The sequence below is a fragment of the Panthera onca genome, chromosome D4 (genome assembly GCF_046562875.1).
Source record: "Panthera onca isolate mPanOnc1 chromosome D4, mPanOnc1 haplotype 2, whole genome shotgun sequence".
NCBI classification, from domain to species: Eukaryota; Metazoa; Chordata; class Mammalia; order Carnivora; family Felidae; genus Panthera; species Panthera onca.
Window position 1 is genome coordinate 58,951,151 of NC_138351.1, and position 13,076 is coordinate 58,964,226.

Below are 13,076 nucleotides of genomic sequence, written 5' to 3' on the forward strand. Positions count from 1 at the left end.
TTTATGTATTTCATTAAAAAAAATTGGTGGGAGAAGAGGATGAAAAGTTAAATAGGATGATATGGATGTACTTGCTAGTGAAAGTTAATTTCTCCAAGCTTTCCAGTGCCATCTTATTCCAGCTTACCAAGAATTGGTTGTAAATTCAGTATTTTTCTGGAAATGCTTCCATTTGAACTGGTGCTATAATGATTTTGGGATCTCTGAGTTAGGTAGGATGGTGTCTGTGTTGATGTAAAGATTTACTTCATACCCCTTCTTTTTCTTTTTTAAGCTTCACTATAATGTGACTACAACCAAACTAGTGAATCCAGATCAACTCTTGAATGAAATAATGTCTGTTCTTCCAAAGAAGCATGTTGACTTTGTACAAAAGGGGTAAGAAGCACACTTAAAGGCTGTTGCATTTATTTTTTTTTTTAAACATTTTTTTAACGTTTATTCATTTTTTGAGACAGAGACAGAGCATGAATGGGGGAAGGTCAGAGAGAGAGGGAGACACAGAATCTGAAACAGGCTCCAGGCTCTGAGCTGTCAGCACAGAGCCCGACGCGGGGCTTGAACTCACGGACCGCGAGATCATGACCTGAGCCGAAGTCGGACGCCTAACCGACCGAGCCACCCTGGCGCCCCAAGGCTGTTGCATTTATTACTTGATATCTTTTGAGCTTTGAGAAGACATGTATTGATTCTTCTCTTTTTAAAAAAAATTTTTTCCCACCTCATTTTCATCAAAAAAGCTCTTATGGCAGTGTCATTGTTCATAATTTAGCTTCTTTGGTTTTGTATGAGCTAGTGCCATATTGTCACCACTTTCAAAATTAGACTTTTCAAAATAGGAAAAATCTGAACTCCTTCCAGTTTTTTTTTTCCAGTCGAGACACCTCAGACCAATCAGGGGTTTATAGAATCCTTTCGTTTATGACTTGCTGTTGGACAGGACTGGGTTTTCACCATTTTAGGAAATTATTTCACCTTAACTCTTTCCCACCGTTCAGTGAGCTGCCGGCAAAGCCTCTGTGGCTGTGATCTCATGGTCTGAATGGCCAGACCTCTTCTCGTTACCTAAGATGTTCATATTTCTAAGTATTTCCAGTTATGTCTTTCAAATTTCATTATTGAGGCAGATAAAAAGAGCCACTAATTGATATAAAAAACATTTAACTAGATTTCAACGTTCAATAAAAAACATTTAACTAGATGTTCAGTTTAGAGGAAGATTTTAAGAAACAATCTTTTGCAAAAGTAATTTTACTTTTCATTATCTGTACATGTTGGTAAGCATTCCTTACCTGGACCCTGGCTTTCTTCTTTAGGCATCATCAGAACACATATAACTCGCTCTGACCCGTTCTTCACGCTTGCAGTTTAGCGGTGGGTCCAGAACCTCTAGCCAAATCTATATTAGAAAGCCTTCAATAATTCCTTCAGCATGTGATCTTTCTATCAGATCGCCAACTAGCTGTTAACCAATAATTTATCCATCTAACTTACTCATCAACAGCAAAGTGTCTGCCTTGATCCCTTTTTTTCCCTTTTTATCTCTTCTGTTTAACTTCTTTGTGACAAAGAAGAACATCAAAAGCTAAGTTTTTCAGGGATGTGATGTTACTAATCTCAGGTATATTCTATTATTATCTTTTTTCATTCATGAAGAATTGGCTTTTCTCTCCATATGACTGAATTGCCCTATGCTTCATCTTCCCGTCAGGAACCTTAACTACAGAATACTTCTTTTGGCATGTCTGATGATGACTGCTCATTTTTAAGAGATGAAGACCCCAAACACATAACTAAGTAAGAGAAAGAATGATATTTTGTAAAACCTCAAATACATAACAGATACAAGTAATTTCTCCACGCTTCTGTGGAACAGTACCTAATCACGCGCCCCACATATTTAGGGAACTGATATTTAAAATTGATCCTGTTGTCTATTATTTAGTAAGACAAATAAAATGAAAATATTTTGCAAACTAATTAAAAAGTTGATTTACATGAATTCAATTTATGTAACTTTGCAGGAACATACCTGATTCTTAAGTCTTAAGATGTCTTTAAGGCTTCATTTGGCCTGGGCTTTTCCATTTTCAGAATTGTTATATGGCAGTTCTAATTTCATTTATACACACACACACACACACACACACACACACACACCATGTGTTTCAACCATGGAAATGGACCATCTCCATGGGCTTTCTGTTATAACTCTGCCATAAAGTGTAATGATCATAACCTCTTATTACTATTAGAAAAACCTCAGAAACACACACCCTTCTGACAGGTTGGTGGCTTCAGCTTTATTTATATGAAAGAATTTTCTGATGAGGTGCACACAAAAAAATATTCTTAATCTTCCCCGTGCTTTCCTTTGTTGTGAACATTGTGGAAATGGCCTACTGTTCATGGATTACACTGTTGAAAGAGTTGCATAAGGAAGACCAGAAGATTTCTTGAGCGTAAATGGCATTGGTAGCTATGAAAGGAAGGCTTTTCTTTGGACAAGAGAAAGTTCTGGTAAAGCCTTTCATCTTTATTCTTTCTTAAGATCTTAGTTCAGCTTTTGCAAAAACACTAGTCATGCTCCATGATTAAGGTATAGCTAAGTCATTTGGAAACTGTAAGCAGTAAGATATTGCTTAATGAAATAATGGTTCGTTTTCTCCACTGGCCTCCTATGGGCTTAGAGATTTCTTATACAGAATATTCATGGTTCTGCTACTAACTGGCTTCTTATCTTGTTTTCATAGGTATACACTGAAGTGTCAAACACAGTCAGACTTTGGTAAAGTGACAATGCAGTTTGAACTAGAAGTGTGCCAGCTTCAGAAACCCGACGTGGTGGGTATCAAGAGGCAGCGGCTTAAGGGTGATGCCTGGGTTTACAAGAGATTAGTGGAAGACATCCTGTCTAGCTGCAAGGTATAATTGTTGGCTGGTTTACCCCTGCTGGATGAATGAATATGGGTGTGATACAGCCTGTGTGGAGAATGGTATGATTGGTTTGATTTTTAAAGTCCATTGGAACTCTAGACTTGTTTCTAAAGAGCTGTCTTAAAGACAAATATCTTTTTGTTTTTAAACAAAAGATATTTTGCAGATGAGTCTAAGGCAAGCCCATCTGTCATTATCTATTACTGTCTTTTTTAATCATGTGGTTTTGTATATTAATAACTGTTGACTTTCCTAGATTCACTTCCATATGTGAAAATAAGCTCTCAACTATGTCTCCTTTTAATGTGTAATTTCTTTCTGAATAAAATCATTTGTGAATATGGCAGGCTTCTCCTTTTCTTTGTATTTGGTTTTGATACAAATAAAACCTCAAATGGCTTCCTGACAATTAAGTAGAGACTATTTGGAGATGTTTTATCTGTTATCAAATATGCCTTGGGCAGAAAAAACAGATAAGAATTCATTTGCATAATTTTTTCCTGTCTCTGATTTAAGTAGGATTTATTGAGATCGTTAACTAAGTCACAGCTGTGGTTACCAGAGTTAAACAACACATTTAATATGTTGAATAAAAGAGTATTGACTTCAGTAAGTGTGTTCGGTCAACAATGATAAGTATCTGAACTATGAGCCCCCATGAAATGTTACTTTATGGTAATTTTCCTTAAGTCTCAATGTTGGCCCCAGATTTGTATTTTTATTTCATTTTATTGGTCTCTAAAGGCTAGCACTCAAGTTGTATTTGTATGGATTTTACCAATTAAACTAGTTGGAGAAAAAATAGCTGACTACTTCTAGTCCGTAGTGAGGGAGTATTCTGTCACTCATTTATTCAGTAAACATTTACTAAATGGTTTAGGTCCTGGGGCTGAAGATAATACTGTCTAGTAAACTCAAGGAGTTCAGAATCTATTAAGGGGAGATGCTTAAACTAGTATTTATAGCATAGAGGGGATGACCCACTTTGTCTGGAGGACTAAGGATGATTTTTTGGAGGAAACAGTATTTGTCTTGAAGGATATATAGACGTTCATCAGAAAGAGAAGAGGGAATATGACATTCTTGACAACAAGAAGTGTATGTGCAAAGGCATGGAAATCTAAAATGGTCATGCTGTGTTGAGGGCGGAGGCAGAAGGTGGTGCAAGGGGGAAATAGTAGGAGACGAGGGTTAAACACTGAGTTGGAAGTAAGTGACAAAAGAATTTGAAGGAACCTCAATGCTCCAATAAACTGTTTTGGCAAAGGGAAGCCGTTCAAGGGTTTTACATTTTTTATAATAGCTCTATTGAAATATAATTCACATATTGTAATATTCACCTCTTTAAAGTGTACAATTCAGTGGGTTTAATTATAATCACATTTGTGCAGCCATCCCCATAATCTAATTTTAGAACATTTTCATCATGTCAAAGAGAAACCCTGTATCCAGTAGTGGTCACTCCCAGTTCCCCCACCTTACAGCTCCTGGCACCCACTAATCTACTTTCTGTCTCTGGATTTGAGTATTCTGGACATTTCATATGAATGGACTCATACAATATGTGCCTGTTGCGTCTGGCTTCTTTCTCAAGATTCATTATTTTCTATCATGTGTCACTACTTCATTCCATTTTACAGCTTAATATCCCATTGTATGGATATATCACGTTTTGTTTATCCATTTATCAATGGGTAGACATTTGGTTTGTTTATACTTCTTGGCTATTGTGAATAATGTTGCTGTGAACATTTGTGTACAGATTTTTGTGTGGTCATATGTTTCCAGTTCTCTTGTGTGTATGTATACCTAGGAGTGGAATTGCTGAGTCATTTAACATTTTGAGGAACTGACGAACTGCTTACCATTTTATGATCCCACCAGTGATCTATGAGGGTTCTAATTTTTCTCCGTTCTCTATAACATTTGTTATTGTCTGCCCATTTTATTTTAGCTCTGTGAAGTGGTATCTCATTATGGTTTTGATTTGCTTTTCCCTAGTGACTAATGATGTTGAGCATCTTTTCATGTGCTTATTGGTCGTACATCTTTTTGGAGAAATATCTATTCAGATCCTTTGGCCATTTTTAATTGGGTTGTTTATCTTTTTATTATTGAGTTGCAAGAAGTCTATAGCTCCAGCTGTAAGTCCCTTATCAAATATATGATTTGCAAATTTTTTCTCTCATTCTTGTAGGTAGTTTTTTACTTTCTTGATGGTATCTTTTGAAAAACAAAAGTTTAAAATTTTCTAAAGTCCATCTATTTTTATTTTTATAAAACATAAGAGAAGAATCACTCTTCTATCCCAATGGCAGATGGCATGGTCTGGAACAGTGTTTTTCAAAAACTTTTCGCCATGAACCACAGTAAGAAGTCTGTTTTACTTTGGGATGCATTACACATAAATATATTTATAAAACACTGCTTAGCCTTACTATAAGCGTGATACTATTTTCTATTGTTTTTTCCTTTGTAAACATCTATCTTACAATTGCAATCCTTACATTGGAGTTTTTTAGTATATTTACTTTAAAAATTAAAATTAAAAACAAATTTTTTTGGTATTAATTCAGCCTAGAAATGCTGTTATTGGCTCCATCAGACTGGATCAAGTAAAAATAGATACCCTGACTGCTATTTAGCCTAAATCTTCCTTTTCTTTAAGGAAAAGAAATGTTAATGTTTGCCATATCATCTAAAATCTATCACTTAGCTCAAATATTATAGAACCACTTGGAAAATTAAAGGAGTATAGTTGTGAGTTGAGGAAATGAGGCTGCTTTTGTTCGTTTAGATTGTTGGTGCTAAGCTAAATGTGCATAGTTTTAGGTTGGCTTCACTTTCCGTTGTCCAGCCACACCTGGACTTCTTTGGAGGGTGTGTGTGCATTTTATGTCCAGAGGAAGGCAGTGTGAAGTGGGGAGGGAGCCTCTGAGGAACGGTTGAAGGAACTGGGAGTTTGGGGAACAACTTAGGGCACCAACCTCCGAATACCTGAATGTCTGTCATGAAGGGAGAACATGAGGCTTGTTTGGGTGACAGTGGCAGACAAAGTCCAGTGAGAAGTTGGAGGTAGAGGTTATATCTTACTCATCTTTGTGGTCTCCGTATTTACTCAGTATATACTTATGAAGTTGAACCATATTGAAGTTAAGCTTACAGTAAAAGGGCTTTCAGAAAAAGTCCAAGCTTCCTGACAAGAGAAAGGGTGCTAGGAATTTGGTGGTTTCCCTGTCATTGGAGGTGTTCAGACATGTTGGACAGCCATTCATAGGACAGGTTATAAAAGGGATTTAAGTATTGAACCGAACCAGTAGTCCTGAACCTCCTATCTGAACCTCTGTCTGTGATCCAGATGACAGTGTGGAAGATAATGAATCACTTGTTTGCATACTGGGAATAGAGTGACCGAGAAACTTTGGCAGCAGTAGTTTAGGTAATATTGAATATTTTACAAATTGGGAATGATAGAATGGTGAATGAGTCGTATGAGCAATAAAGGATTGTGTTTGTTGGCTGTGATAGGGAAAAAGAGAGTAATGATCATAGTACCTAGTATTGAACACCCACTATGTGCCAGCCACTGCACTGGATGATTTATGTCAGGCGTTAGCAGACTATGGCCTATGGGCCACCTCTATAGCCTCTTTTCATAGTTCTGTTGAAACTCATCTTATCTATGACTGTTTCTGTGCTACAGTGGCAGAGTTGAGTAAATGTGACAGACTGTATGTCCTGCAAAGAATATTTACAATTATAAAGTGTTTACAGAAAAAGTTTGCTGACCCTTGATTTAGATAAATGTTTTTAAATCTAAACATATGAACTCATTTAGTCTTTACACTAACTCTGCATGGTTGGTGGTATCCCTTTTTACAGAGGAGAAAGCTGAGTCTGGGCAAAGTAATAACTCTCTCAAGGTCGTAAAACCTGTAAGTGTATTGGATTTGAATCAGGCATGACAGGCTCCAAAGTCCATGCTCTTTCCTATACTAGAAACAGACGTAATACCTCTCTCCTGAACTTGTATCATATAGGAAAGTATTATTATATATGATACTTATCAAAAGATTGCTTCTTTCTATAGCAGCAATCTTACACAAACAGGTTAAGATGTAGGAAAACTTGGCTAATTCAGACCTTATTACAGTGTAATTTACTACAGCTGAGTGTGTTATGTGATTCTTCTTGGTGAAGGTAATTAGTAAGAATATAGTCTACTAAGGAAATAAGAACTGAAAGACTTTCAGCTTCTTGGTTCCACAGTGATTTTATGCATTTTTAAAGAGCTTGTTTTTGATTATTTTGTAATATGGGCCTGTAGAATTATATATTTTAAAGCCTTTCTGTAGGTTCTGGGTTAGGATCCATTTCCTTACATTTTCTAATTTCTGGAGGCTGCCCACATTTCTCAGTTCATGGCCGTCTTCCTCCATCTTCACACAAAGGCAAGTTGGGTCCTTTTTGCATCACATCACTCCCTCCACAGTCACGTTTCCCTCTGACTCAGAACTCTTCTCTCCCTCTTCCACTTTTAAAGACCGTAATGATTACATTGGGCCCACTCATGTAATGCAGGAGTATTTCCCTGTCTTTTTTTTTTTTTTTTTTTCAACGTTTTTTTATTTATTTGTGGGACAGAGAGAGACAGAGCATGAACAGGGGAGGGACAGAGAGAGAGGGAGACACAGAATCGGAAACAGGCTCCAGGCTCTGAGCCATCAGCCCAGAGCCTGACGCGGGGCTCGAACTCACGGACCGTGAGATCGTGACCTGGCTGAAGTCGGACGCTTAACCGACTGCGCCACCCAGGCGCCCCTCCCTGTCTTAAGGTTAGCTGTTGGCAACCTTAATTCTGTTTGCAAGCTTAATTCTCTTTTGACATGGAACATCATATTCCTAGATCCCAGGAATTAGGATGCAATGTCTATGGTGCAGGGGCATTCTGCCCGTCACAATTGTCAACTGATTTTTGACAAAGACACCAGGACAACTCCGTGGGGTAAAAGAACAAATGGTGTTCAACAAATGGTGTTCAGGGGCGCCTGGCTGGCTCAATTGGTAGAACATGCAACTTTTGAACTTAAGGTTGTGATTTCGTGGGTGTGGAGATTACTTAAAAATAAAATCTTAAAAAAAAAAAAAATGGTGTTCCGGTAATTGGATATCCACATGCAAAAAATGAAGTTGGACCCCTCACACCATATTGAAAAAATTAACTTAAAATGGATCAGAACCTAAATGTAAAGGCTAAAATGATAAAAATTCTTAGAAAAAAAATGTGGGAGTAAAAGAAACCTTTGATTAGGCAATGGTTATATAGATAAGATATGAAAAGCAGAAGCAACAAATGGAAAAATAGATACATTGGACTTCACCAAAATGAAAAACTTTTGTGCTTCAGAGGACACCAAAAAAAAAATGAAAAGAGAACCTACAGAATGGGAGAAAATATTTGCTAAATACATCTGATAAATGACTTGTATCCAAAATATAAAAGAATTCTTGTACGCCTGGGTGGCTCAGTCGGTTAAGCGTCCAACTCTTGTTTCAGCTCACGTCATGATCTTACAGTTTTTGAGTTCAAGCCTTGCAGAGGGCTCTCTCTCTGTGCCCCTCCCACATGCCCCTCCTCTCAAAATAAATAAATAAACCTTAAAAAAAAAAGAATCTGAAAACTGTATGAAAACAGCACAATGTTAAAAATGGGCAAAAGATCTGAACAATACTTCACCAAAGTAGATACATGGATGGCAAATAAATGTATGACAAGATGCTCAACATCATTTGTCTTTAGAGAATTTCAAGTTAAAATAAGATGCCACTACACACCTATTACAATGGCTAAAATCCAAGAAATGGACAATACCAAATGCCGCAAAGGATGTGGAGCAACAGGAACTCTCATTCATTGCTGCTAGAGTGCAAGATAACACATCCACTTTGGAAGACAGTTTGACAGTGTCTTATAAAGCTAAACATAACCTCACTATGTAATTCAGTAATTGTGCTCCTAGGTCTTTGCCCAATGGATTTGAAAACCTAGGTCCACAAAAACTTGTGTGTGAATGTTTATTCATAATTGTCAAAAATTGGAAGCCACAAAAATATTCTTCAATATGTGAGTGGATAAACAGACTTTGGTACATCCATATAATTGAATATTTTTCAACAATAAAAAGAAATGAGGTATCAAACCACAAAAGGACCTGAAGGAATATTAAATGCAAATTACTAAGCGAAAAAAAACCAATCTGAAGAGGCTACCCATTGTACGATTATAATTATATGGCATTCTGGAAGGGGTAAAACTGTAGAGACATTAAAAAAATCAGTGCTTGCCACGGGATGGGAAGTAGTATTGAATCAGTGAAGCATGGGAATTTTTAGGGTGGTAAAACTATTCTGTATGATACTGTAATGGTGGATAAGTACTATTACACATTTGTGAAATCCTATCAAACTTTATAGCACAAAGAGGAAACTCTAGTTTGTCTGAATCTGTTCAGGCTGCTTTAGCAAAGTACCATAGACTGGATGGCTTAAACAGCACTTATTTAAGGGGCTCCTGGGTGGCTCAGTCTGTTAAGCGTCCTACTTTGGCTCAGGTCATGATTTCACGGCTCATGAGTTCAAGCCCTAAATTGGGCTCTGTGCTGACAGCTCAGACCCTGGAGCCTGCTTCATGTTCTATGTCTCCCTCTCTCTCTGCCCCTCCCCTGCTCATGCTGTCTCTCTCTGTCTCTCAAAAATAAATAAACATTAAACAGCACTTATTTTTCACAGTTCTGGAGGCTGAGAAATCCCCCAAGATCAAGGTGCTGGCAGATGCCTGCTGCCTGGTTCAGGCAGCTATCTTCTCCCTGTGACCCTACATGGTGGAAGAAATGAGGAAGCTGTCTGAGGTCTCTTCTGTAAAGGCACGAATCCCATTCATGACGGCTCCATCCTCATGACCTAATCACCTCCCAAAGCCCTACCTCTGGACACCATCACATTGGAGATCAAGTTTTCAACGTATGAATTGAGGATGGAGGGCAGACACAAACATTCAGTCTGTAGTATTACTGTATGTGAATTACATCATTTGAGAAGTTGGGCTGTCTCAGGAAGGAATGTATACTGTGACGAGAAACTATTAAAAAATGTATGAAATAGCCTCACTGAAGAGGGTGGGGGGAAAGGTACAGATCCGAGTAACTTTGGAAATGAGGAGAGTGTGTAAGAAGCAAGACAAAAGGAGTCACACATAAACACTGATGACAAAATGGTTTCCCATGAGAAGACAGGTTAACAGTTCTGATACTTGTATACTGGAATTGAAGTAGATGGATGGTAAATGGTAGAAGCTAGATTTCTCACTGTTGGCGTGGGAATTTACAGATAAGCAAAGGAAGGGGGCTAGAATGATCGATGCCCATGTGGTGATGGATTAGGGAAGGAGACATTAGTAAGAACTCATTTACCTTAATATAGATACAGATGGTTGCATATAGAAATAGCTATAGATATGTATATATTTACAACTTAGTGTTTCTTTGTTCTGTTAGCTGAGAAGCTCTGAAAGGCACTCTGGTAGCAACAAGCAGACCTACTGCCCAGATCTTGGTTTTTCATACCATTCTCCAATAAAAGGTACTAGGACTCCTTGGAGAAATGGCTGACCCTAGGACTGAGGCAGGAAATATGCAAGATGGGTCTGAAACAGTGCCAGAAAGTAAGGAAATGCTGATAACAGCAACACTCACCTTGATGGGAATGTGTCAGTAAGTGGAGAGAACTTGGAGCTGTTGGCAGATTTTTAAAAATGTAAGATTTTTGAAATGACAGTTATTGTGAAAGCTCTGTTACGTCTGAGCAGAGAGATCTTGGGCAGTTGCTTGGCTTCGGGAAGCTTTAGGTTTTCAGCTGTTAAAGGGGAAAAAAAACTGACTCATAATACAGGATCTGTTCAAAGCCCAGAAGATGAGTTTCACAGCATCCTAACTGCACTCTATGTGGAGTGGTCTTGTTAAAACATAAATCTGTTATGTATGCCCATTCCCAGTCCTTCCACTACTGATCTTAATGCCTTCCAAATGATTAGCCCGTTGACTCAAGGCCATTTGTTGAATATGCATTCATTCTTGACTCACTTTTAACTTCATTTAGTTCAGTTATTCAGTTGACATTTATTGAAATTGAACTCCACAGTTGGTGCTAGGTGAGACATGGGAAAGAATACATGTATTGTACTGCCATCAGGGTGCTTAGGGTGTCCATGAGGAACCTGTTGGATAGCGCCAAGATGCATTGACGTTCTCACATGCGGTTTCGGCATCTCCTTTCCACGGGATCCTCTAAGCCAACTTCCCAAGAGCCACCTGTTTCTCATAGCATATGCGAAGGGTCTAGAGTATGACCTCTTGTTCCTACTTTAAGCATTTTGAAGACTTCTCTAAGACCAGCTCTGGCGTTTTGTATCACTGTGAGACTGTGCGCTTTAGCAGGAAGAACACTAGATTCTGGAACTCAGGTACATGGACTTCAGAGCTGATTCTGCTTATGACCTTAGGTAGGTTTCTAGCCATCTCTAGGTTTGTTTTCATAACCATGATACACACATGCAAACACATACAAACCTCTTAGGGTCTCTCCTAGCTGGTGCCACAAATGACATTGATGTTTGATGTGTAATTAGGAGTGACGATTTAAAGTTTCAGCTACGATAAGTAGCTCCAACAGAGCAGCTACAAACACCTCACCATGTGACATAAGTGTATACTAAAAATACAACAGTCCTTACAAAGGACACTCTGGCTTAGACAACACTCATCCTCTATATTTAGGTGTTTATTCTGCTGATCTGTTTGGTGTTCTGAATTCTCAGTCTGGTTTATACATGCTGAGAAGCCTCAGGCATTCACTTGATGGAGAGAAATAACTTGCATAGGAAAAATATTTAGAATTACTTAGCACAGAGTTAGAGAGTAGAAAGATTTAATTCCAAGGGAAACCACAAAGTTTGGTGGTTGATGGGAAATTTCTTGCATTTGTTCTAAAAGACATAAATCATCCAAAAGTCTCGTGTAGTCAGGGTGTACACAGAAATGAGAGTGATACACTTTGATATTTTAATGTCAGAGCTGCAAAAAAAAAAAAAAAGCCTTTGGAGAAGGGTATATCTCTCAGGATTTAATATTTTTATTTTAATATTTTAATGTATTTTAATGTTAAATTGTATTGTTTTGGGCTAGATATTAGAAGGAGGAAACATTGATTTATACACTTTCAGAGCTGAAAGTGGCCCTTGAAATAAAAGCCTACTGCCCTTCTCCCCACCTACCCCGTCCCTGCCATGTCCTTAGCTGAGAGGAGGATCTTTTTTTTTTTAGAGAGAGAGAGATGGAAAGAAATCATAGGGGACAAGTCCAGGGTGACAAGATCCACCATCCATCATTGCTCCTGACCACGAACAGTTGGAGCCTTTCTCTTTACTCTGTGGGTTTTTTTTTAATTAACCTTTTTTCATTTTTCCTACTTTAGAATTTCACAGTATAGTCCTTTGTTCATTCTCCTCTTTTCTCTCGATAATGAAAATGGATATAATATGAACTTAAACTCACTTGCCCTGGGTCATTGCCAGTGCTTAATAAAAGTGTATTAGTATTTGTAGTAATGATAATAACCCGCAGATAATGATGTCGCTAAAGACCAAAGGGTCCCCTTGCATGAGAAGCCCCCCCTTTCAGTCTCCTAGCTTTGCTGGATTTAACGGAGACCTTGACTGCTTCAGATAGTCATTGTCCCTTTTAAATTATCAAGGTTTCATGGAGACAAGCATTCTTCACTTAAGAGTTTTCCAGACTGTCTGATGTGCTGGGCTCTGGATAACCTTGTTCCTATGTCATCATATGTCATGCTGCCTCTCGGAAATTGTTCCCTGATGTTTGCAAAAATGAACTACTTAAGGGAAAACCAGAAGAAATTCCCTTTGTTCACTTACACACACACACACACACACACACACACACGCACGCACACACACTTCACTATTGGAAATGGTTACACTCAGATAAGTGAGTCAGGGTCATGAGGAGATTTGAAGGTGTGTGATATGAGGAATGGCAGAAGAAATGGAGATAGCCAGACTTTAT

At 38.1% G+C, this 13,076-nt stretch overlaps 1 protein-coding gene across 4 annotated transcripts in view; it reads left to right on the plus strand.

Annotated features, from left to right (window-relative positions):
- MELK (maternal embryonic leucine zipper kinase) overlaps positions 1 to 9,993 on the plus strand; it is a 98,610-nt gene extending 88,617 nt beyond the window's left edge. For 2 of the 4 annotated variants that reach the window (XM_060609305.3, XM_060609307.3), the window contains exons 17-18: positions 275 to 378; positions 2,754 to 3,281. In XM_060609305.3, coding sequence (XP_060465288.1) covers positions 275 to 378; positions 2,754 to 2,931 — 282 coding nt within the window. In that variant the 3' untranslated portion in view covers positions 2,932 to 3,281. Of the gene's footprint in view, positions 1 to 274; positions 379 to 1,711; positions 1,798 to 2,753; positions 3,282 to 9,726 lie in introns of those variants that run through there. The other 2 variants (XM_060609308.3, XM_060609309.3) reach the window with 2 other exon arrangements.
- The last annotated feature ends 3,083 nt before the right edge of the window (positions 9,994 to 13,076 follow it).